The sequence below is a fragment of the Haplochromis burtoni genome, unplaced genomic scaffold (assembly GCF_018398535.1).
Source record: "Haplochromis burtoni strain Fernald_Lab_line unplaced genomic scaffold, NCSU_Asbu1 Contig_65, whole genome shotgun sequence".
NCBI lineage: Eukaryota > Metazoa > Chordata > Actinopteri > Cichliformes > Cichlidae > Haplochromis > Haplochromis burtoni.
Window position 1 is genome coordinate 1,240,989 of NW_024582426.1, and position 25,264 is coordinate 1,266,252.

Sequence of the window (25,264 nt, forward strand, 5' to 3'; positions counted from 1 at the left end):
ATCTTTCTAAACTTATGTAATGCAGTTTTGGCGTACCTGAATTGCAGCCTCAATTTACCATTCTTAGCTGACAGGAGTGGCACCTGGTGTGGTCTTATACTGCAGTCCATCTGCTTTAAGGTTCGATGTGGATGTAAAGTGCATTCAGAGATGCTCTGCTGCATATCATTGTTGGAACGAGTGGTAATTTGAGTTATTGTTGCCTGACTATCAACTTGAAGCAGTCTGGCCATAGTCCTTTGACGTCTGATATAAACAAGCCATTTTCACCTGGACCTTTAGATTGTTGTTATGGACTGAGACCTGTCAATCTGGTATTATATTGTAGGAGGTATTTGTCAGGAGCAGATGAGGTTCAGATGAGGTTAGGGTACTCAGATCAGAAATGACAATACAAGCTACTTGATTTGCCTTTATGAAGACATCCCAGTCATTTGCACCAATGCATCCTAAAACTTAACGTGATGATAGATTTAGCCATAGTCTGTCTAAAAGTTGGCTGTTAAGCTCCTTCCCCTTCTTCTTTTCTCTGCTCCTTTTAAATCCCCACTGCAGATCATCTGCCTCCATCTAACCCTATCCCTCACATCCTCTTATGTCACACAATCTTGTGCATTGTCCTCCTTCACTACATTTTCTCTGTGGTCTTCCTCGTCTCTTCATGGCTGGTAGCTCCATCTTTTACATCCTTTGTCGAGTCTATCTGTCCTCTGCACATGTCCAAACCATCTCAGCATTTCTTCTCTAACTTTGTCTCCAAACCGCTGGAACCTGAGCTGGCTCGATGACATTTCTAATCTGTCCATCTTGACCACTGTAGAAAAAAGCCTTAACATCTGCAAGTCTGCCATATCAAGTCCACCACCTATCTTTTTGCCCCTCAGAGACAGAAAGTTCGAACAGCAAGTGTGTGGGGCTTGTGAGCTCACAGACACTTGCTGTATGGCTGAGAGGACCAAAAAAAGGGATGTCCAATCTAAATGCCAAAAATAATCTGAAACTGAGTGTCTACTTTCATTTGGCTTCAATTTTTATTTTAAACTCCAAAATAAAATTTAAAAAAATGAATTAAAAAAAGACCACACTGTGAACCTTGGTGGCCTCATAGCTGGCTAAGCGCATGCTTGTGAAAATGTATTCAGATATAGGTCAGCTTTTATTTTAAAAGGTGTAATTGTTACAATTTTAGCTTTTTAATTTTGCTATTAGTAGTAAACACAAACTCCAGACATTTAACCTAATGATGCCAATACTGTGGAAAGGTAGGCTGCTTTGATTCGACCAGAAAGGATCATTAATGTCTCTCCTTTCAACAGCTAATCTGCACCAAAGGGGGTAGGCGCACTTAGGTTTATTACTATCCACTGACTTACATGCGCACACTATAAATGAACATGTATCAAATGGACCAGTTACTTTATAAAAGATGGGGAAAACAATGCATGTAACTGACCTACAGCCATGGACATATTGGGAGTGCATTCATGCACTGATTATGACAAAGCCTGCTTCTGCAAGAAACTACAGAAGTTAATTTAAACTTAAAGTGTCCGCATTAAACTACAGGGTCCAACCTGTGATACTGTGTAAATACAGTGTTGTAACACAGTCTTGAGGACAGGGTGCATGGTGTGACAGCCTGCGTGCTCCGTGATTGGGTAAACAACAAAAAGGCTACTTTTCTGGCATTCCCTTCAGTCACTTAGTGGACCAGTTAACTTAAAGCTTACATGACAGGTTCCGCCCCTTTGGTATTATCGCCCAATCAATGTTAAGCAGGGGAGGGGCTTGCCTACCACCTAGCCGTGCTCACCTATCCCAGCGAAGGGGTGATCAGAAATCGAGTTTTGAGGGTTGGGATAATCAATACAGAGTTCACCAAAGCGCTACTTCCCCAGCTGAGAAGTGAAGCGGATATCTTTAGTTTGGAAAGAGAGGAGAGTGAGTGCCGATCTGCCCGGACACGATGGTTCCACTGTTGTATTTAGGAGGTTTGGTGGTTTCGTTCCTGCTGTGGATCAAAGTCAAAGGTCTAGATTACGCGATAGTTCACCAGAGGTGGATATTTGTGTGCTTGTTCCTGCTGCCGCTCTCCGTTATATTTGATGCGTATTACTATGCGAGAGCGTGGCTCATTTTCAAGATGTGTTCCGCGCCCAAACTGCACGACCAGCGCGTGCGAGACATCCAGAGACAGGTGAGCGTGTCCGCGTGAACAGGTGTCAGAGCTGCACTGTCCTTTTCAGTCATTACTATATAAATGCAATCCATCATTACTAAACTAATAAGGCACGCAGCTTCATTTCTATTACATCTCAATGTTTCATTCATGTTGCAGAGTCGTCCCTTTCAATTTGGGCCACCATGATATTTAATGATCAATAACAATTACAGTCAAATAGTTATTGATCATAAAGTTTCATGTGTTGTTTGCAGTGAGTCATGCTTGTGAAAACTTTTAACAGGCTGCTTTTGATTCAGATGGGATAACATGTACTGTGTGTGTATATTCTGTGGATTACAAGCAGCTTTGTAAAGTTAAACAGTGGTGTGGCTTCACCTCAACTAATTAGACTCATTTAAAGGGAATCAGTTATTCAGTAACTTAAACTTATTAACTGATCACTCAACAGCTGTATCACTAAAAGGATTTTGCTTATCCCCATGTCATGCAGGCTTTCATATACAGGAAAACTATCTTAGGAAAAATATACATTGTCACCTAATGGATACCAACCATGACATCTCCATATGTGACATTTCAGGTGCGCGACTGGAGAAAGGAGGGCACTAAGACCTACATGTGTACAGGTCGCCCCGGCTGGCTCACCGTGTCTCTCAGAGTGGGCAAGTACAAGAAAACCCACAAGAACATTATGATCAACATGATGGACATTCTAGAGGTGGACACAAAGAGGCAGGTATGAGGGGGCAACAAACTCAACTCCAAGTGTTTCGTATCTGTGAACTCAACCAGAAATATTTGTAACTGATGAAACAGCATCAACCTGGGCTCAGTTCTGTCAAGTTCCCCAGTTAGTAAGTCAGATAGTAATGAAAATACAATAGAGGTATTATTTTAAAAAATTGCACTTTGACATCTATCATTAAAACATATTACCGCAATAATAAAAACTTTCTATCTGTAGGGAAAAGAATGGCTATGTTAATTTACCACATCTTGTTTATGATGTGAATGGCAGCTATTTGATTGATTTTGTCTGTTTATTTATAAAACTCAGCAACAATGAGCCAATCAGATAAAAGTTGGGTGAATTATTGCAATATCTTAACCAGACATTAATGTTAAGTGTTAAAACTTTGAGAGAAATTGAAGACCTAATTAAAAGTGGAAAACTATTCTCGACCAGCAACTGAAAATTATTGATCGTCCTTAACCCTTAGTCTTTAAGGTAGACTGAGCAGTTTATAAATGTCCATGCAGTCCAAATAGTCCAGACAGTGTTAGAATCAAACAGTTTGTACATGGATGGATAGACTGAGGCCATTTTTTACATTCACAGAAAGTGTTTATTTCTGCAAGGCAGATTGTCTAATTATTTGGCTCAATACTTTCATGCAGGCACGAGTTCCGCGTAAATTGTGAGGATCTATCTTTTGAGACAAAGATAGAGAGGCAACATGATTTGGACATGTGTTTGAGGAGGGATAGTGTTGAATATAGAGTTGGCAGGTGGAAGCAAAAGAGGAAGCTGTAGTGAAGAAGGACATGCAGAGGGGTTGGTGTGACAAAGGAGGGTGAGATGGAAGCAGGAGAACCTGCTGGTGGATTGTTACTTAAAAATATATTTGTTTTTTAGGTGGTTAGAGTTGAACCGCTGGCAAACATGGGTCAAGTCACCGCTCTCCTCAATTCCATCGGCTGGACATTGCCAGTGCTGCCAGAGCTGGATGACCTCACTGTGGGTACGTTGTGCTTTATTTTCATTGGAATCATGGATCGGCACCTTCTGTGGTTTCTGCAAATAGAGAGATGTACCGATGATGTCGACACCGATTTCACTGATGTAAATCCTGCATTTCCTCTGTCAGTCACTGCATCCTGTTTAGAGCCTCAACGACTTTTCTAATCGCGTTAGAGGACTGATGTTGTAGCTCAAAAGACGAAACTGGGAGGAAATGGCTGCAGTGTTGGAAGCACCCCTGGATTGGGTTTCATAATGGATTTCCTGATGTTATAAACAACGCATCAACAGTCTAATGTTTTCCAATCAGGCCGCAGTACATTCATTTATCCTCATGTCCACACACGCGCGCACACTCACAGCAGGCAGATGTTCCTGTCTGCTCATGTGTCCGCCTGGTGTTGTACTCACCCGGGTAGAAATTGAATTAGTAAAGGACGTTTATGATTCTCTGTCCTCTCTCAGGTGGGCTAGTGATGGGTACCGGCATAGAGTCGTCATCCCATATTTATGGGCTGTTTCAGCACATCTGTGTTGCCTATGAACTGGTTCTAGCTGATGGCAGTTTAGTACGCTGCACAGAGGTGAGTATTGATTTTGTGTTAAATATATAGATGATATATGTCTGAGTCCAGGAGCTTGTATTCTAAAGAGAGTTTTGTGGGTTAGTATGCCATCCTTGCACTCATGCCTTACTAAATTATCTCTGCTTTTTGAGATAACAAAATTATGATTTCAATTACGCTGTCTCTGCTTTTATATTTGAAGAAATATCCATAGGCAGTGAAATCAGCTTTGCTCAGATGGAGTATCTGGTGTTCACTATATTAGCATGGTTTTAATTCATGGTAGAAGGTTCATTAGCAAGAAAGCACTAAAATTCCACCATGAAAAATAACTATGGAAACTTTTACCCTCAGTTTCAGTGGATAGAAACATTTCTCCTTCTTAGCTCACCTGGTCAAAGGACCAGTGGGCTAATCTGTTTCTGCACAGTTCACAAATCGGTACTCCTCCTCAAGTTTTGATCAGATTTTAGTGAAACTTGTGCACACTGATCACCTAATGCAAGGGTGGGCTATTAATTTTCCTAATAGGCCACATGAGAAACTACGACTGTTTCTTCCATTCTCTTCCACGTATCCTTAGCAGGGTTGCATAGGAGGGTGCTGGAGCCTATCCCAGCTTAAGCTGAACTCAGTTCTGCTAAATAATAACTTCATCTCTTTATAAGTTTGATGGTTTTGCCCTCCGCAACAAGCCTAGTTTTTCATGTGGCCACTTGGGAAAATTAATTGCCCACCCCTGATGAGTCTTCATCCCAATTGTGCTTAAGATCAGTGTCACATTGGTCATTTTACAGGCAGTTTTATATTTTTCATAACAATCGCTAGTAGTCCTAGATTTTAGCTAAAGGAAATATATTTGTCCTGGATATGATTGTGAGCTTCAATGACTTCACAATAGATTTGTATTCTCATTAGTTTGTGTAATACAGCCAACCAGTAACAACACAAACTATAGTTTTCTTTCTGTACTTCATACATTTCAGTAACCTCTGAATTGGGGTGAGCTACTATGTCACTGATGTTATGATTATCATTTTTGTCTCTGTTTAGTCTATTCTAGTTAATATTATCTATTTTAAGTCCTTCTGTTTACCAGAAATGGGCAAGGATTGAGTAAAAATTCCTGCGTAATTCCCTCTAACGCTCTCGAGCTAAAAATAGGCTATTTATCAGACGTTGTTCTATAATGTAAAATCAAAAGATGACAACTGTTTGCTGGTAAAATAAAATAACTAAACACAGTAATGTGGTTCATCAAAGACAAATACACTGTCTTCCAAGCACCGTTTCTGGTTTGTCACACTTGCATGTTATGATTTTTCACCCCAAAAGCAGACAGCGTGATCTTTGTGAGAAGATAAACTGGTCGCTACTGTGAAGTATGTGAGAAAAACTGAGACAAATAGCCTAATCTCAGAAAGCCTGGCTCTTCACAGTCATATTCAGAAGAGGGCCACACACTTTTGAAATTTTTTTTCTTCTTCATAAAGGAAGAGAACACGGATCTATTCCACGCCATCCCGTGGTCCTGTGGCACTCTGGGCTTCTTGGTTGCCGCTGAGATTAAAATAGTCCCAGCTAAGCCTTGGGTGAAGCTGCACTATGAGCCAGTCAGAGGGCTTGAGAACATCTGTAAACGCTTCACCGAAGCTTCTGCGAACAAGCAGAACACATTTGTTGAGGGACTCCAGTATAGTCTGGATAGTGCTGTTATCATGACAGGAACCATGACTGACCACGCAGAGCCTGACAAGGTAAGGCATCTTTGACTGTGCTTGCGATTTGTTTTCATTTGTTTTATCATATTAACCTTCCCGTTTCCTCTTCAACATCAGATTAACAGAATCGGCCTGCACTTTAAACCCTGGTTCTTTAAACACGTGGAGGGCTACCTGAAGAAAGACTGCGCTGGAGTTGAGTACATCCCTCTGAGACACTACTATCACAGACACACACGCAGTATCTTCTGGGAGCTTCAGGTACTCACACACAACAGATTTTATCTGCTTTAGGATTATATTGAGGGGGTGCATAAATCTGTCACATTTTAGCTTGTCATCATCTTACCAATTTGCTGTCTTACTTCTCTTTAGTAGGCTCTAATGCATGCTCTTTGTCTCTTTCTGTCTCTCTATCCCTATCCCTCACCCTCACACACCATTAGCCATTAGTGAGGAGGGCTTGGCATCCTTTGTTTCTGTAACAGTAAATGGTGTGATGAATTATGCATTGTATTGGTTTGACAGATTTAGTTGAGTCACCTCTGGGCTTTTGGATGCTCTGTTTTCCAAAGGATTTTGTGTTTGTTGACAGTGCAGGGAAAAGCAGGCAGAAACAGGGCTTAATGATGACATTAAATCGCTAACTGACAATTTGTGATAGGAATCGTTTTTGTTGTTGGACATGGTGGCGTCAGACCGTGATTGGTAGGTTAACACTGCCCTCCGGTGGAAAGTAAGAAGACTAAAGCCAATACTGATGCTACTTGACACACTGATCAGGCACAACATTATAACCACCTGCCTAATATTTGGTCGCCCAGTCGAGACATGGACTCCTCTAGACCCCTAATGTGTTAGGGGTCTAGAGCGATTTACACATCCAGTCATCCACCCATTCAGACACTGGTGATGGCAAGCTACATTGTAGCCACAGCCACCCTGGGGCGCACGGACAGAGGCGAGGCTGCCGGACACTGGCGCCACCGGGCCCTCTGACCACCACCAGTAGGCAACGGGTGAAGTGTCTTGCCCAACGACACAACGACCGAGACTGTCCAAGCCGGGGCTCGAACCGGCAACCTTCCGATTACAAGGCGAACTTCCAACTCTTGAGCCACGATCGCCCCAATGTACTGTGGCACCAAGATGTTAGCAACAGATCCTTAATCCTGAAAGTTGTGAGGTGGGGCCTCCATGGATTGCATTTAATTGTCCAGGATTTGCTTGTCCCACGGATGCTTGATTGGATCTGGGAAATCTGGGGGCCAAACCATTCCTAAACCATTTTTGTTTTATGGCAGGACGCATTATTCTGCTGAAAGATATCACAGCCAGCAGGGAATACTGTTTCTATGAAAGGCTGTAAATGGTCTGCAACATTGCTTAGGTAGGTTGGTACCTGTCAAAGTAACATCCGCATGGATGGCAGGATCCAGGGTTTCCCAGGAGAACAATGCCCACAGCCTCTGCCGGCTTCCCTTTTCCCTATACCACATTCTGCTGCCAGGTATTCATCAGATAAGAGATGCACACACATCTGGCCATCCATCAGAACCACCATTAAATTTTGACAGTGATTCTTGGCGGCCCATGACCCTGTCGCTTCCTTGGAGCACTTCTGATAGATACACAGATTTGGAGATGCTCTGACTCAGTTGTCTAGCCATCACAAACAGTGGTCATAATGTTATGCTTGATCAGTATATGTCAGAATCAATAATATGTCAAATGTAGGGTCAACAGTTATCACAATATCCTAGTACATCTGGTCACAGCTTGCTATTCTAACCCTGGTCTGTGATTATGAATCAGTTCTCTGTGCAGCTTACAGTTTCAAAGCAATTACTTTTTACTTCTAATTTTGGGCTACAGACTGTGATTAATAAGAAGAATCCTAAAATCCTGTGTTTTTATATATTGTAACTTATTTTGATAGCAGAGTCGTGGTATACTGTATTTTCAGGACTGTCATTTTTAATTAAAATTCTCACTGTGATAGAAATAAAACTTTCAAGAAAGAAGAGTTTTTTAAAACCTGATTTTCTTTTATTATTTTCTTTTATTTTTACGTATGTTTGTGTGTCTACATGTTCTGTTTCTTTTGAATTTTAAATTTTAAAAATATATAAACAGAAAAAGAAAAGGATGTGATCTGTGATTTTAAAATCAGACATTGAATCATGAAAATCAAGTACAGGGAATTCTCCACTTTAAAAAAAAAAGAAAAAAAAAAAGAGTCAGCACTCTATTACAGAGGGACATTTTAGTATCTCTGCGTACATTTGTGCCTTTTCTGCAGGATATTATTCCGTTTGGCAACAACCCCGTGTTCCGCTGGCTTTTCGGCTGGATGGTGCCTCCCAAGATCTCGCTGCTGAAGCTCACCCAGGGAGAAACCATCAGACGTCTCTATGAGCAGCACCACGTGGTCCAGGACATGCTGGTACCCATGAAACATCTGCAGGATGCCATCACACGCTTCCACAAGGACATTGAAGTAAGAGTCAAATATGGATCAGTGTGCCGGGCACTTAGTTTATGTATGAGGTACTTGTGCTTTAATATTGAAACGGTTTGTGTTGTTTTAGGTGTACCCACTGTGGCTGTGTCCATTCCTGCTGCCACCAGGCAGAGGGATGGTTCACCCTAAAGGTCAAGAGGAGGAGCTGTATGTAGATATCGGGGCTTATGGGGAACCTAAAGTCAAACATTTTGAAGCTAAATCGTCAACAAGCCAGCTGGAGAAGTTTGTCAGAGATGTTCATGGGTGAGTCTCAAATTAAGCAAACAAACTGAAGCATCTGAAACAAAAGTGATATGAAATATTTTGCTTTAATTCACACTGCTTTTGCTGTTTCGTTGGCATGTAGATTCCAGATGTTGTATGCAGATGTCTACATGGAACGAGAGGAGTTCTGGGAGATGTTTGATGGACAGTTGTACCACAAATTGAGAGATGAATTAGGTTGTAAAGAAGCCTTTCCAGAAGTCTATGACAAAATCTGTAAATCTGCCCGACATTGACCCCTATCTCCCATCACCTGGTGCCTGAATTCAGCCCCGTGTCGCAGATACACGAAGCTTCTGTCGGCAGCTCACGCTTTCGTGAAAGCTGCTACATTTTGAATGTTTCTAGGAAAAAAAAGAGAGCTCAAAATTTTCTAAAGTGGGACTAATCACACTGAAATACTTATTTTGGAAACCAGCCTGTGGGGACATTTTTATCAGTGTGACAAAGAAGCAGAAGCATTTTATTATGAAGGGTTTTTTGTGACTTTTTTGCCTTCATATGAAAATGCAATGCTTAGTTCATCTTCAAACTGTTTAATACTGCACATATTATGCAACTTCTCCCTGTTTGGCAATTTTGTCTTATTGTTCCCCTAAGTGCCATACACTTTGAAGACATGTATAATACATGGTTCCTGTTTTTCAGTTTTAAAAAGTATATATTGTAACTTATTTTGATATCAGTGTATGGTTCTACTATATTTCCAGGTGTGTATAACATGTAATTATAACTTTTCCTACAATAAAGCTCATTGCCATGCCTTTTTCCCATCAGTTATTTCACATTATTTAAAATGTCAGATAAATTATAGCCACCCATTTTATAACTAGTTTTTAACAAGGTTATCATAATCAACTGAAACTATACTAGGAATTAAATCTACGTGTGAAAAAATACTATCTGAAATAAATAATACATTAAATAAAAATACAACAGAAACATATTTAGTTTTGTCATTCTGGTAAAAGTCTGTACAGTGAGTATGAGGAGGCATTGTTGTTTTTATTTAACATTGAGGCTGGAATGTTTACTTTAATGAGTGTCCAAAATACGTCCCGTTCCTCTCCTTGAGGAAAAGACTCAAAAGAACAGGTGTGGTTGTGAACTGATCGTGGCTCAAGAGTTGGAAGTTCGCCTTGTAATCGGAAGGTTGCCGGTTTGAGCCCCGGCTTGGACAGTCTCGGTCGTTGTGTCCTTGGGCAAGAAACTTCACCCGCTGCCTACTGGTGGTGGTCAGAGGGCCCGGTGGCGCTAGTGTCCGGCAGCCTCGCCTCTGTCAGTGCTCCCCAGGGTGGCTGTGGCTACAATGTAGCTTGCCATCACCAGTGTCTGAATGGGTGGATGACTGGATGTGTAAATCGCTTTGGGGTCCTTAGGGACTAGTAAAGCGCTATACAAATACAGGCCATTTACCCAAACCTATGCTTTACAGACTACCATCTACATGCTGTAGCTGCTTACTGTCACCAGAGGGCAGAGCATGTAAAGCTGATAATCGAAACAGAGATTATACTGAAATGCAAAGTAAGACCTGATTACATTAAAGATTATACTGCAAGAGGCATCCCAATACAATTACAGGCTACACAAGATAAACAAGACACTTTAAGCCACATCATAGATAAACGTAGCCGCAGTAAAATATCTGCCTTCAACTGCAAAGTATACAAAAGAAGACATGCAGAGGTAGATTAATGAACTCACCACAGACTTAGACAGTTGGGGGTCACCGACTGTGTCTGCAGAATATCCAATCCTACATTCCCATGTGGTCTGTAAATTTGTGGTTTGCTAATTTTGAAGATCATGCTTTAAAACTAGTGTCATGAGCTATTAAATTACATCGTTTTACTTCTAGAGGGACACGAGGAGTGGGCTACTTTCTAAAGTCATCCTAATTACCACAATTTATTTTTCAATTTATTTTTTTCTTACTGCAGAGTGTATGGAAACTTTTACCTGTTGAGGGGGGAACGAGTATCTGCTGTTAAGACTACACGGGAAGTTTTTCCAGGGGACATCTTCGCGGGTCCGCCCTTTCTACAGACAGCGATAGTAGCTGCCAGCCGGTTTGGTAAGTTTACTATAAAGTCAACTGCAGCAAGGCGCCCGCAGTCTTTTGCCAGCACAGGTAGGTTCTTCACATTGTTTATAGCATTAAGTCTTCTTTCTTTTATCATTATAAAGCTCCCAGTTAGCTATTCAGTAAACGTTTTATAAAGCGAGTCACACAGTTAACCTTAGCTACCTGTTAGCTGTCAGTCAGTGTAGTTTTGTTACTACAGCTACCCAGCAATTTTCGTTAGCCGTGACTTATTATTGTAAAGGTGACTTTGACAATTTGTAGAAGCCACACGACTCGTTAAAACTTAAAGCTATCGAACCACCTTCGAGTGAAAAATTATCACAGCACTTCTGAGTTGTAGCTGAAGTTCCGTGTGTAGTTTTATGTGCAACAGAGGTGTTCCAGATTAACTGAATATTTTCATGCCCAGCACATTAGACACCGCCTCTGCAGCTCCTTAAAATAAACTATGTATTAAATAAGATGTATCTGTTGTCGGTTTACTGTATTTAGTACGATTTTCGTAATTTTATTAATTTTGAAACTATATTAGTTTCCGCAACCTAACAGTAAAGTTTCTAAAATCGTTTAAGGTGCTCTGATTTCATCAGTGACGGAAGTAAAAGCCTACTTTATTGCATGTATTGTTATTTGGAAAGATCGATAAGCTTTGTTTGTAAAGCTGTGTCAAAAGTTTATTGCTACTGTGGAAGATTTGCCACAGTAGCAAATAATTTGCTGATAATTCGGCATTTAAAGCCAAAATTTGTAGCTAATGGCACTTTGATTTTGCATGTTTGCAGCTGAGTACTCCTGCTAGTCCTCCATTCAGGGGGAAAAAAAGAGGAAAACCCCAGGTGGTGGGAGAAAAGGCATTACCTGTTTTGCACACTTGATCCTAGAGGAGAGGGAGGCCGTGGAGAAAGCATGCCCACTGACCAAGAGCCCACCTTCACTGTGAAGCTACTGCAGCTGATTCTGATCTCCACTTATTGGGGGATGCAGATTTGGGTCACGTTCGTTTCAGGTGGGTATAAACATGCACACAAATACAGGATAAGAGAATGATAGGAAGTACAAGTGGTCAATAAAGAGATACCTGTTTAGTTTATAATCATTACTGAAGCACAGTTTTTTTTTCTAGTGAAAACTGGAGAAAAAACCCTGGTATCAGTGTAGTCTCAGCCATCCTGAATGGCTGAGACTACTCAGTATGTCCGGGGGCAGGGGGGGTTGTAACAGTTCTGCAAAACCCCAATTTATGTCATACTTTGGTTTTTAGGTTTTGGTTCTTACAGGCCCATCACTTGGCCATGACTAAAAGAAATTAGTGCCACTATTCTGACATATTTGAATTTCACTTGGTAACTTTACAGTCTCTAAACATGATTGCTTTCACCAGATTACTCATTAACACCACCACATGCATATCATGGGACAGAAAGATGAGGACAAAACGATACCGTGGATGTTTGTGACACACTTTTAGTTTCAGAATCATCAAGCATACAATGCTTTTAAAGTGCAATACATTGGTTGCACCTGGCTTTTTGTAGCTTGCAAAGTTTACACACATTGAATTTGTTATCATAAGGTGTGTACATTCCTTGCTTATGGAGGAATGCCCTTCACAAACTTGTGACCTGACCTTCCTGTTAGCTTTAACGCTGCAGTATGTTTCTTTTCTTTAGTATAACTGTGGTCATATTATGTCAGTGCCACTAAAAACTCTTCATGTAAATGTATTCCTGTATCTATATTATATAATTATAATTTTGAGATGAAACTTGATTTCAGACTTTGTTGTTACTGCTGTGAGATAATAAAAAACTTTTTTTTTTCTTTAAATAAAATAGTATTGATTTTGCCTGTGGAGTTAATGTCCTCGATTCTGCTCAGGTTTTGTGATGAACAACCACCTGAACAGACACACGTACGGCTTTATTCAGAGTCGTCTGGTCCCGTTCTATCTCCACCTCGGTTCAGCCTGTGCTTTCTTTAACCTCACTATCTATGCTGTGTATCACCCAAGTGACATGTTGGATGACAGAGAAGCCTTTCAGGTATGTTTTGTTTTATCATATCATTACATTGCATGACACTCATTTTGAAACATTTCCTAAATCTTTTTCTCTGCTTTTGCCACCAGATCTTCATCTTCTTTGTGTCCGTGACGGTTTCGGCCGTCAATGCTCAGTGGTTTGGCCAAATGACATCAGAGATTATGGCTGACATGCATCTTATTGAGCAGGCATGCGGACTGGGTCAGGATATCGGGCTGTCATCCAACCGTGAAGCTTACGCTAAACTATGTGAGACGGATGTCAAATACAGACACCTCAGCAGCCGCCTTTGGCTCTACAGACTGCTGTCCTCTCTGTGCAACCTCTGCTGCATTGGCTGTAACTTCTACAGCCTATGTTACATGGCCGAGAACCTTGTTGCACTATAAAGCTGACACATCAGGAATGTTGGAACCTTTAAATCAGTCCCTTACAAATCGACAAACACTTCATTTTTTAATTGAACCTATAACTTATATATTTAATTCATATTGTCTTCCTCTGTAAAGTGTGCAATGAAATGTCAGGTAAGCCTAGTTGCCCCTCCTAGCGCCTTTGGGAGTAATGAAAGGACACTGCCTTGTTTCTCTCATAAGGCTTGTGGAGAGGTGAGTCAGTGAGTGCAGTGTGGAATGCCTCAACTTTCACCTAGTTTCAGTTCACGGTGTCGGCTGCCTGGAGATTTCCTTTCACTACAACAGTTGCCTTAATAGTAACATTGAGCCAGTGGATTTTTTTAAGCTTTATTGTAGCAATACAGAAGAGGCCACATCAGAAAACAACCCAATCCACTTGATATTTTTATAAGTATGCAACAAAAGGGCCCCTTTAGTTAGGGAAACTGCTCCAATTCTGCTCACTCCCTCTCTTTCTGGTTGGGTGGAGTTTTTATCCCATATTCAGGGTAGTGTCACAGGTTTGTTTAGCTTCCCTTTCATTGCTTTAAGATTGTGTGGGTGTGCGTGTGTGCTTCATGCTTCAGAGTGCAAGGTTGTACTATCTTTAGTTCTCCTAGCTCCTGTTGAGATGAAAAAGAACACTTTTACTGTGGTATGCATTCGGCGCTGCTTTTAGCTGTGCTGTGCATTAGTTAAACTGTAAACAGCTCGTTTGTATTTATTGAGGCGAGGGAGGAAGACTATTCTGCCGTACAGCAGGTCAGTCTAGTTGTGAGAGTCGTCTAACAGGTAGACCCTTGATCTCCTGCTGAGATAATTGTTCTGTTGATCAGTGGTGACAAATGGCATTAAATAACTATTTTTGTTTAACAGCTTTGATGGTTGTAGTGATCTGCTGTCTAGTGATGCATTGATCCAGAAAATAGTGTGGGGACATGTTTTTTTGATGTGGTTGAAAGTATTGAAATTTGCTGAGTTGATGTGGGTCTACTTAGGCTAAATGTCTGTAATAGTAATAATAATAGTGCCCCCAGAATGTCACAATGAAACTGAAAGACGTACATTAATACATGTGCAGTAACGTTTCCATTACCTCTTGAATTTCCCTTGGCCGATAAACATCCTACAAGGTGTTGCATCCTACATTACTTGATATCATGTGTTCAGTGTGAAAGGCACTGGTACTGGCACTTACCACAGGTGATGCTGGTTGAGCAGACACTCATTTGACCCCTTTTCTTCTATCCGATATGGCAGGAGACTTGCTAGTACACACGGCACACACTACTATGGTTCTAGTACATCTAGACTTGTAGCTCAGGCAGGTCTGTATTAATTTGCCAGCAAGGGTTCTGCCTACTTGTGGTTATAATCAGCAGCTCTAACACTTTACATAATTATTACATCATAATACATTCAGACTTTCTCTTTGGATCAAATGGGGAAGTGATGCATAGCATCGAGCATAAGAACACCCATTGTGACCTTCTGGGAGCCCCGTAAGCAAATGTCTGAAGACCTGAATGAATCTCTGCATTTGATGTTTTCACTTAATATCCAAGCATGGCCTCTGTACAAATTTGAACCTTGCATTTTGTCTAAAAGGAGAATATTATTTTGTATATAATGGTGAAGATTTAAAGTATTGTTTGGCCTGTATCTTGAATTCCTTGTGCTTTATTTTATAAGACCTCCGTTTGTTGTACATTAGGGTGTTTATGCACTCTTTATGGGGAAAATTATGTAGGCTTGAAGTGAAATCAAATTATATTTAAGTTGTGTTTTTCCACTACAGTTTTATCAGGCTGTTTTAGTCATAGTTTGAATATCTCTGAAGTCTTTGTTTCACACTCTGAACACTGAGGATCTGTGCTCATTTCTTTTAAGCTGTGTCTTTGCACATTGAAATGTTAAATCCCTTCCTGCCAGTGACGGTCGCTCCTTTTTGTACCTGCCTGGTTGAAATGCATCAATGTGTTTCATCTTTCTTCTGTTTGTAGCACATGTCTATGTAAAACTGCCGTTAACACCAGCACTTCCATAATTGAGAATTTACAGCATAGTGTGGATGTTAAAACTGCTGTTTTGTTCAGACTGGACTGACGAAGGTGCCTTTTTATGTGCCCATTTGTGGGACTTTTAAAAAAAACAAAGCAATGCAACATTTGATAGCTGCACATGTAAGACAGGACACTGCTGTCTGTAAGTTCAGCCGATTTTTAATGTGTATATTGTATATCAATTTAAATGTGGTATGAGTATTTAGTTTAGGTTACCTTTTACATTCATTTGTGGATATTTATGACAATTTAAGTTTGAGGCAATGGGTTTAGTTGTACTCATTTAAGTTATGACCAGCAAGGTCAAAGAAGGTCATGAGTTGTTAATGGTAGAGGGTTTGTATCCATGATGTTTCAGCATGTGACTTTTTGTATTCAAATTATTTTCTATAAATTTCATGCCTCAACCAAAGCTTGCTGGTTTTTTCTTTTATCTATCTTTTATCCCTCCAAAGTTGTACACTAATATGTTGCACACAATGTAAGATGTTTTCAATTCAACTCACTTTTATTTTATTTATATAGGAGTAGCTTCAAGAGGGAAAAAAAAACTTAACAGGAAGAAACCTCAGACAGAACCAGACTCGGGTAGTTGCAACCAACTGGTGCAACTGGCTGGGGGGGGGGAGGCTAAAAAGACACTGGAGAGAGCAGAGCCTCGGCCTATGACTGAGGGAGGTTTCAGTGTCACCTGATCCAGCCTCAACTATGAATTGAATATTGGAGAAATATGCTCTCTTCTAGGCTCACTTTGGGTTGATTAAGATGTTCTTTGTGCTGGAAATACATTTGATTTTAGGTAAGGGAGGTCCTTTGGCAGATTCCACATTCAGCAGCACACAAGGCCCTCTTGTTAGCTGTGGTGATCTTGTGTGGTACTGCCCATCAGACTTCTTGTAGTTTGCCAATGTAACTGAATATACTTATTAAAAAGTAATTCATAACAGCTCAGCTGCTGTGTTAGATCGTTTTTCTCCTCTTGGCCTTTTATATCCGTGAGAGTATATATCCTTAATGCCTGCTTCTGTGCTTCATGCACTAGATTGAAGTATGACTGAAACGACTTTGAAATTACTGACTCTGGGAGTCTTTGCATATTTGGATTGAGCAGCACTGGTTTACAGACTTGTACCAACCACATGCTTCCATAGAGTGCCAACTCATACTTCTGTACTGTCTGGTCATTAAGAGGAGTTAATAGTGGGATTTGTGAGGGCTTTGATGGTAACTGAAAAACAAAATCTTGCTTTCTACAGCATTTGCTGCCTCCTAGTGGTGGCAAATTAGAAAATAATTAAGGTAGAAGCACTTTTGTTAAGCTTAGTGCGTACTAAACTCTCTACATTTATGCCTTTAAAATGCTAAATTGTTCCTGAGAAAACAATGTGTTTTAGAGTAGATCTCAGTGCACATTATCTAGTATAAAGCTTTAAAAGTGGGCCAACAGCATTTTAAAGGTGTTGCAGAAGGGGGCGCCATCATGCTACTGTAGTTTGTGAAGAGCTGGAAACGTAATATTTAAACAGTCAGTTATAGAGCCGCGCTGAATTTACTTGGAGTGAGCATCAACGTTTTTAAACTTGTTTTTGATCGTTTCTGTGAAACTAGAAAATGTTTTTACTTTAGAAACACAAAATCTGGCTAAACAGGGAATGCTAATGATGCAGATGTTAAAAAACATCAGTTTGGCTAACATTTTTCAGCTAAGAGTCTCTGGTTGGAGCTGAACTAGAGAAGCTGGACTTAGCCTTGGAGGCTATCTTATCAACCTGTGAGGTAAACTGGCAGATATTTAGTCTTTTCATTCTGCATTGCTGTAATCAATGTGGCACTTTTCCCACCAGGGAGTAACAAAGTCTGAAACTACAAAAACTGTAAAGTAACTCATCCATCATAACTTTGAACATTTACTCAGCATAAATGCTATCTTACCACGCAATCCTACAAAACACTCAAGTGTGTACTCTGAACATTCTGTTAGATGCTGGAATGACATTACAGCAATGCAAACAACCACTGCATTAAGTCAAGAGTTTTTAATGTAAAAAATACATTGTGTTCCAGCTACAAGATCATGGGTACTGTGTTTGAGATGTGATCAGCATCAACAATTCACTAGCCACTCCACCTACAAATTAATAAGTCTAAAAAAAAGTAATAAATATAAACTGATGATATTTATGTTTTGTTTTGTTTTTTTAAAAGCAGACACTTGTACCTGATAATTGAAAAAAGAAGGGGAAAAAAAGAGTTCCTCTCATAGTACTTAAAAAAACAACAACAATAAAAACCCTGAAACAAATTTCAGGAACATACATTAATCTCAATGACTGTAACAGGAGGCGTGGCTGTTAGTCACTCTTCTGCAGATGCTACCTCAGTTAAAAGTGCGATCACATTTTGTCAAAAAACACAAACGAATGATCCCCTTGTACAAATAACAAACCATATATACTGTTTGTTAATTCTGCATAGAGAGAACCAGTTACAGCTTTAAGAGTCCACAACAAACTTTCTCTAATACTGAAGGAGCAAAATGTAAACTGTCATCTCAAATTATCACCCCAAAAAAGAAGGCGATACTATTTAAAGCCACAATCCTTGATGAGAACTGATGGCCTGCTGCCCATCCGCTTTGGTTGTTTTGAAGGATGAGGTCCGGTCAGTGTCGTTACGTGTGTCTTTAACAAGCGTGTGACAGTGTTTGCGCAAAAAACAAAATAAAGTATGGAGACAAAGAGTTAAACGGAAAATGACAGTGTCAGTGCATCTCACTGTGCTCAGAAAGGCATCTATAGTTACATTCCTTGTAAACAGCAAAACTGAAAGGCAAGAACAAGGATTGTGCCTTTTTAAATAACTTCCTTAATATTCCCATTGACTCATAAGTACACACCAATATGTAAAACCAGCTGATCGCGCCTGTGTTCCATAATCTCAACATTTAACTTTAAATGTTCTGTCTAAATATCAAATGTTTGTATAAATATTTTTCACCCAATGTTCCCTTATTCTCAAAGCTCACAAGAACAGTATCAAAATACAACATAAAAAAAACGACAACAAAGAAGCTTATCTAAAAATCAACCTACAAACACTTGGGAGGGTTTCGTCACCATGGTAGCAGCAGAGAGGCATGGCAATGGTACTGCTCCATTTCCACAAAAACACACTGCGGAAGTGTCTGAAACACTGTTCCCACCAATCCCATGCCTTTACTGCCAAAATACTCCATAAATTACACTTTTACTAAAAAATAGAGTTTTTTTTCGTTCATCAGCATAAGAATAAAAAAAACAAAAAAACAATCCAGTGTCTGTCATACAACCACCTTGCCCTTGATATCCAGCTTGGTGTTTTCATTTGCTTTGCTGGACTGTTCCTCTGTAAGAGTGATGTACGAGTACACCAGGCTGCCAGCAATACTGCAACAAAATTGAGAGAGGTGACATGAAAATGTTGTATCAAAACAACATGCTACAGCACATCAAAGTTGTAGAACTAGAAATAAGATCCAGCTGACACATCTGAATTCCCACAGGGCTGGAATACAATATTATCTGTGTTAACAGAAACTTTTTATTTTCCCACCAGAAGAACAGATGCTGAGAACAGTTTGTATTTAAACTGAGAAACAAGAATTAACATGCTAGTGCTCATCATGCTATATTTAATCAGACTGTTTCATTTCTGATTCTGTATCAGATTTTTCATACTTCAACAGAAGTAACATTTTGTGCACCACTGCCCAATCTGCATAAAACTGAACCCCTACAGCCCCTCCTGTAGGTGGTGGGATCACAGGAGGGCAGACTTGTAACTACTTCAGGCTAAGTCTGTTCAGGCCCCTGTGGGCCATTCCCAGTTCCATGGTGGGACCCTGGAAACCAAGTCCCAGGCAGGATAAGCTGGTCCATTGATCTTTTGGCTCATATTGGTTTTCTGAACCACTCCAAGTTTCCTTTAGGAGACCCAACCAGAGGAAGATTGCCATTCACAACATAGTTTCTGGGATCTTTGGAAAACACAAACCCCTCTGCCACATTAAGGTAGCCATTCACAGAGGGGCAGTGGCCCAATCCTCAGTTTCTAGGACTAGCTAGCAATACATGGACTGTAACTTCTCTGGTGAAGCTTGTGGTGTATGGGGTTGAGATACTGATTACATATACCGGTAGTTGGGATCTGTAACCAGTTTCTTATAGAAGAGCTGGACTTTGTTCCACTTTGGAAGTGTCCCAGATCAGATAGCGAGCAGGGGTGGATATACTTGCATTCTACTACTACCAGAGAATATGCTCCAACTACACGGGTCCTGAGTTCTCACTCCCCTAGGGGAAGGTCCATGCCAGGGTATCAGAGAGGAGGGGGTGACAGTATTTAACCCTCAGATTCAGGAGAAACATGAGATCTGTTTACCTTATGTTCAAACCTAAGAAGTTAGTCCATGAGAAAATGTAGTCTCCACTGAGTACCATTCCAATGTATGTCACCAGGACATTCTGTAAAAATGGAGAAAACATTAACAAACCTGAGCATTTTGCATTGTTTTGTATTCAACAGTTCCCTCAAGCACGCAGCTCACCTTAATACAACCCACGATAGTAGTTGTTAATGCTGAGTTGTACTGTGTACACAGCACAGTAGAATACATCAGAATAAACCTGGGAAAAATAAATAAGTAATCATGTTGTAAATCACTCAACGTTTATTGGAGCCTGAAATTGGATTTCAAAATGTTAATGCAACATTGTAGACAAGCTGCAAGACAGAACTGAGACTGCAATACCGATCTAAGAGCAAATCACAGAAATTTGCCATCATCCAGATGTTGCACTGATAGTGAATTCACGCATGCCACATTTAATCTCAAGCCTGTAACTTACCCCATGACACACGACAGGGTGAACTGGGTGAGGAACAATGCATCCGACCAGCCCTCATATTCCACTGCCTGAAAGGAGAAGCAGAGTATGGGAAACACAAACGGACAACTAACAAATACATTAAACATTATATTTGTTTCAACATTAAAAGCAAAGAAAAAAACAATTGAAACACATTTGATTAGTAAAGTAAAATATTACATTAGTAGTTTTTGATGTATAATGTCACGCATTCACTTAAAGAAAGTGAGCAGCCTAAAAACTGAGGCGTTTTAGTTTATATCCATGGTGGTTGCTCAGTCAAGGGAAGTACTTGATGCTGCTGTAATAACTCTGCTAGGTGCATAATAGCATCTTTGTGCCTTTCTGGCTGCTGGGCCCCAGCTGGGCAACCCAGAATGTCTGCCAACACTGACCAAATGAAAAGACAGCTCATATTTACGGCACACACCCATGCTTAGACATATGTTTGCTCACTTAAATGCAGAATTAAACCAAGCAATAACTGTTCGGTACTGAAATCATAACAGCTCTGGTAAAAAAAAAAAAAAAAAGCATTAATTTAACAAATATAGTGTTAAAGTAGTAGAAGTAGAATAATAAATGCTAACTCCTCACCTTCTGCATATCTCCAGTCACATGAGCCAACAGCAGAGTGGGAATTATCATAAATAATGCATTGTAGTACAATAATCCATATTTCCCCAACTCCTGAAAAAATGAAAAGGGTAGAGAAGCAGGTGGGAAGGGAGCAACAGGAAAACACAAGTAATATGCAGAGCCAGAACAGAGTGCTATTCACAAGCCTTTCAGTGCATTCCTCACTAAGTAGCATACAGATGTCATGCATGGCACCACCTAAGACTTCTTGTGTATGCTCTGTTTCACATGGCTTCATCGGCTTCACCCCCTCACTCATACACACCCCTCTCGTAGTTGGAGCTCAGTCCTAGGAGATGGCGCTCCATAGGCGTCATACACTAAATTTGGATCGGCCCTTGCAGAAACGTGAGAACTGAGTAGTTCAGTTTGCCCTTGTGACATTAAATATGACTTGAACGAGCTTAAACAAGACATTTCGGAGTCAGTCCAAACAGATCTGAAGACTAATCTAAAAAAAAAATGTTTAGTTAAGCACAATGATATTTTACCAAAAGAATGAATCACAAATATTTTCTCTTAATCTAATCAAATTAGTGGGAGTAAAAAGAACTGACTCAATGTATTTCCACACGCCAAGTTCTTTTGAGCAAGATACTGAAGGACAGTTCGAGTTCTCTACATTCACACGTAATCAGCTCAATGCCAAATACAGCTCCCACCCAACAATGGTCACTATTCATCAGAACCGCCATCACATACCTTTGCGTCTAATTTTTGCTTTACATAGGCTCCGTTGGCTGCAGTCAGGATGTCGTTCAGGAGAATGAACATGTAGCCTTGCAGGTCAAATGATAAGTCAGCACTAGTATCAGAAAGAAGAAAAGGCAATCGAAAGTGTCAAGAAAATAAATAATGTGTTCAGTTGGCTAACATTTAAGCTGTAGTTAAGCTGCATTTAGGCAGGGCTCCTTTACAACTTCCTTGAAGATAATGGCAACTAAACTTGGACCTATATCCCGACAAAGCACCTCTTTGTAGTGAAGGTAAATCTTGGTTAACAGCCAGCACACCTGGATTTAGTAGAACTTACCTCGCGGCTATAAATGCCCCAAGGATCATTGTAAACACTGTCAGCTGAACTGGTCTGGAGAATTTCTTCCTGCCACAAATTAAATACAGTAAAGAAATTCAATATGACCACTTAGAACTGGAACCGAACAAAAAAAGGACCAGTAAATGGCGAAGAAAAGTAGGTTATCTGTTGTGTGGGATCTTACTTGAGCAGAAATCCCTCGGCCAGCATAGTGAATAAGATCGAGAACCTCCTGAGGACTGTAAACATGGGCAGACTGGTGCACCAGGGCGTAAACGGTGACAGAAAATCCATTAAACAAAAAACATCAACATTAATAGCCAAATAGTTTTTAACTGTGTGAATTTTTACAAAATGCGGAGCTTACTTTAGCCTTTTGGTTCCAAATAAACCAGTGATTTGATTTCCCACATACAGGAGAGGTAGAGGAAATGTCTAGGGAAAAAAAGGATAGGGAGGTTTTGTTAAGTAGGAACAGCTCCAGCATGGTTAAATGAATTATCTGATGGACAGGCAGCGATCACCATAAACCTGACCTATTCCAGTTCCTGGGGGGGGGGCAATGCCATTTTTCAAAGGGTGAAGAAAAAAATAAAGGCTAATATATCTAATGCATATAGAGTATGCTAGTTTTCAGCAATATATTTCAAAATCTAGTTAGACACAGCTTGACTTAATGCATAAATGCTTTGAGGTTACAAGCCACTTACTCTATGTGTACAGTGCTTAATGTGTCACACAATTTGGGGTTCAATATTTAGCCCAAAAACATTTATACCTTTCCTATTAAAATATAATAACTCTGTATACTTTCTAAACCACAGTCACTTCAGGTACTGCAGACACTGCTAAACTATTTCTAATGAATCTGTTTTCTTTTTTTTAATATATGTCAATACTGAGATGCTATTAATGGGAAAATAGTTGCTTATATTGGCCAAATTATACATGTTAGGCCTCTGCATTTGATATTTGGACTGTTTATTAAGAGATGAACAGACTGCATATGGACCTCTGGAAACTAGTAATAAATGACTGGTACTCTTCATTTAGAATATCTCACCTTGCGAGGTATGGTCTCATCGCAGTCTGGGAAGCTGATCACCCTTGCAGCCTTGCCCACCCACAGCACAATCACCGTGGCTAACATCTGCACAGAGATTCATGAAGAAATCAGTGTCGATACCTGCCTGGTTTTAAGGTGTGGTGTCAGCTTGGTTAACGTAAAAGAAGAAGTTACACGTATCACGTACTTGTCCTATTCCGACACATATCGACGACGGGAACCTGAAAAAGTAGAGATGAAACTCCAGTAAATTTTAATGCTTTAGAAGTTCAGCACACTGTAGTTAGTAAGCTAACCTCGTACTTAACACTCAAGGGTTAAAATGTTGCCCAACACAGGCAACAGAAAGAGAGGCTCCCTGCAGTGTGAACCACAAGATTACCATCACTGGATAAAAGTTGCCGTTAGGCTAATCAGCACCGTGGTGTTGCCTGCTCTGCTCAGCCTGCACAACTTCCACAAGCTAGGTTAGCTAGCATGGAAACAGCTTATCGACCGTAACCGTTACAGGCGTTACCGCTATGCCGTTACCTGTAGTTAGTGAGGACACTCTTGTTCACCACGACGATCAGGAACGAGCTGAGACCGTAAAACCCGGCGGCAAACAGCTTCACGACCAGCGTCGGAGGTTTGTCCGCCATCCCCGACAAGTTCTCATTCCTCTCTGAGAGTCGGCTCTTCCCCTGCCCATCACTTCTTCACTGTAGGCTCACCCACCTACACACACACACACGTTTCACAACTTCCGCCCCAAGTCTGAGCATCACATTACGCGCAACAAATTTAACCACGAAATTTAACCATGAAATGAACGAGTTTTTTTTTTTGTTTGTTTGTACAAAGCTAGCACTGCGAATGAAATCACCAGCCAGGCTTAGCTTATTTTTTGCATTCTACTTTCTTTTGACATGGAGCATTAAACTTAAAGCAAGAATTGGACGGATATTTGATCTTTCCTGCAGCTTTATTATCCCCCCAGCTTTCACAAACCCATCTGATTTACAGGCAGGTCGGCACTTCCCGGTTTTTAACGTGACATGTGATGCGATTAGTCCAATCACAAATTAGAAGGGTTTTTGTTGTTGTTGTTGTTCTTTATTACATGTAATTGGGGGTTAGGCGAGATAAGTTATTTATTCACCACATTTCAAACACCACAGCTAGCCAAGATAAATTCAAAATCCAAGATAAAAGATAATAACGGCAATAACAATAAAAACAACAAAAATTAAAACAAGGGCGATGGCACAGCTACACTGTTAGTTAAAAGCAACCGTGAATCTAAAGCTGTGCTCTTTACAAAATAGCTAGGGTTGGAGACGATGTGACCGCAATGGGTAGCTGGTTCCAAAATGCCCAAATGCAATAGATATTTATTGAAAATGTTTATGGTGGCAACTACGAAGGCTATAACTAGGCATTGCCTCCTACAGGGCAATGGGTTGTTTGGAAGAATTATAATAAAAATACATTTAAAAAACAGAAATGTACATATGTGAACTGTTAGGTAACCAGATCTTGCAGACCTTGAGATCTACTAGGTTTGTATACATTAAACACTATAGATTTATATTTAGGGCCAAAATCATTCAAAGATGTATAAACAATCTGTAATATTTTAAATTTAATTCTGTATTTTACTGGAAGCCAATGCAGGGAGACGACAATTGGAGTGATATGGGAGGCCAAGGAAAAGATCATTGCAACAGTCTACAGAAAAATAGGCATGAATGAGCTTCTCCAGATAAAAATATCTCAGTTTAGCCAAATTACTAAGATCCCAAAAGGCTGATTTAGTTACAGCACAAATATAGTCAGTGAAACTAAAGCCCTCTTTTATTGTTGCACCAAGATTTTTCACACAAGTTTTAGATTTGTGGTTTTACATATACAGATATAAAGTTATAAGTAACCCATGCAATTAATTGCATGAATCGTATTTCACACTATGATCACGTGCAGCAGCAGTATAAAATGTATCTCCAAAAGTTGATTCTGTACATCTGGACGTAGCGTTTTCAGT

At 40.2% G+C, this 25,264-nt stretch overlaps 3 protein-coding genes across 6 annotated transcripts; 2 read left to right on the top strand and 1 right to left on the bottom strand.

The window, feature by feature from the left end:
- The first annotated feature begins 1,834 nt into the window (after window positions 1–1,834).
- dhcr24 (24-dehydrocholesterol reductase) lies at window positions 1,835–9,767 on the top strand. The gene is made up of 9 exons (XM_005923268.2): window positions 1,835–2,197; window positions 2,766–2,921; window positions 3,822–3,927; window positions 4,392–4,510; window positions 5,986–6,249; window positions 6,331–6,474; window positions 8,516–8,713; window positions 8,805–8,983; window positions 9,087–9,767. The coding sequence occupies exons 1-9, from the start codon at window positions 1,967–1,969 to the stop codon at window positions 9,238–9,240; spliced, it is 1,551 nt and encodes a 516-aa protein (XP_005923330.1). The 5' UTR covers window positions 1,835–1,966; the 3' UTR covers window positions 9,241–9,767.
- A 1,228-nt stretch (window positions 9,768–10,995) lies between these two features.
- On the top strand, window positions 10,996–15,686 carry si:ch211-121a2.4 (transmembrane protein 205). Of its 4 annotated transcripts, none has more exons than XM_014333869.2 (4): window positions 10,996–11,081; window positions 11,876–12,099; window positions 12,972–13,135; window positions 13,222–15,686. In XM_014333869.2, exons 2-4 carry the CDS (start codon window positions 12,000–12,002, stop codon window positions 13,522–13,524), a joined length of 567 nt encoding a protein of 188 aa, XP_014189355.1. In that variant the 5' UTR covers window positions 10,996–11,081; window positions 11,876–11,999; the 3' UTR covers window positions 13,525–15,686. The 4 variants fall into 4 exon arrangements, with proteins under 4 accessions (XP_014189355.1, XP_014189354.1, XP_005923331.1 ...); XM_014333868.2 differs by having other exon boundaries at window positions 11,009–11,138; XM_005923269.3 differs by having other exon boundaries at window positions 11,014–11,138; window positions 11,975–12,099.
- Window positions 15,687–17,614: 1,928 nt separating this feature from the next.
- Window positions 17,615–24,239, bottom strand: slc35d1a (solute carrier family 35 member D1a). Its single transcript, XM_005923270.3, has 12 exons — window positions 23,773–24,239; window positions 23,429–23,462; window positions 23,239–23,325; window positions 22,543–22,610; window positions 22,360–22,431; window positions 22,173–22,241; window positions 21,842–21,944; window positions 21,098–21,190; window positions 20,480–20,547; window positions 20,179–20,257; window positions 20,013–20,095; window positions 17,615–19,018 (listed from the first exon to the last, which is right to left on the bottom strand). The coding sequence occupies exons 1-12, from the start codon at window positions 23,880–23,882 to the stop codon at window positions 18,913–18,915; spliced, it is 972 nt and encodes a 323-aa protein (XP_005923332.1). The 5' UTR covers window positions 23,883–24,239; the 3' UTR covers window positions 17,615–18,912.
- Window positions 24,240–25,264: the final 1,025 nt, after the last annotated feature.

What these genes read in the sequence shown, in the direction of transcription:
- dhcr24 (XM_005923268.2), top strand. Translation starts at nt 1,967, where the DNA reads ATGGTTCCACTGTTGTATTTAGGAGGTTTGGTGGTTTCGTTCCTGCTG. An exon ending in AGGTGGACACAAAGAGGCAG is followed by an intron (nt 2,922 to 3,821) that starts GTATGAGGGGGC and finishes TTTGTTTTTTAG; the next exon opens with GTGGTTAGAGTTGAACCGCT. An exon ending in GCTGGATGACCTCACTGTGG is followed by an intron (nt 3,928 to 4,391) that starts GTACGTTGTGCT and finishes GTCCTCTCTCAG; the next exon opens with GTGGGCTAGTGATGGGTACC.
- si:ch211-121a2.4 (XM_014333869.2), top strand. Translation starts at nt 12,000, where the DNA reads ATGCCCACTGACCAAGAGCCCACCTTCACTGTGAAGCTACTGCAGCTG. An exon ending in TTGGGTCACGTTCGTTTCAG is followed by an intron (nt 12,100 to 12,971) that starts GTGGGTATAAAC and finishes GATTCTGCTCAG; the next exon opens with GTTTTGTGATGAACAACCAC. An exon ending in ATGACAGAGAAGCCTTTCAG is followed by an intron (nt 13,136 to 13,221) that starts GTATGTTTTGTT and finishes TTTTGCCACCAG; the next exon opens with ATCTTCATCTTCTTTGTGTC.
- slc35d1a (XM_005923270.3), bottom strand. Translation starts at nt 23,882, where the DNA reads ATGGCGGACAAACCTCCGACGCTGGTCGTGAAGCTGTTTGCCGCCGGG. An exon ending in AGTGTCCTCACTAACTACAG is followed by an intron (nt 23,463 to 23,772) that starts GTAACGGCATAG and finishes CTACTTTTTCAG; the next exon opens with GTTCCCGTCGTCGATATGTG. An exon ending in GCCGAGGGATTTCTGCTCAA is followed by an intron (nt 22,242 to 22,359) that starts GTAAGATCCCAC and finishes AATTTGTGGCAG; the next exon opens with GAAGAAATTCTCCAGACCAG.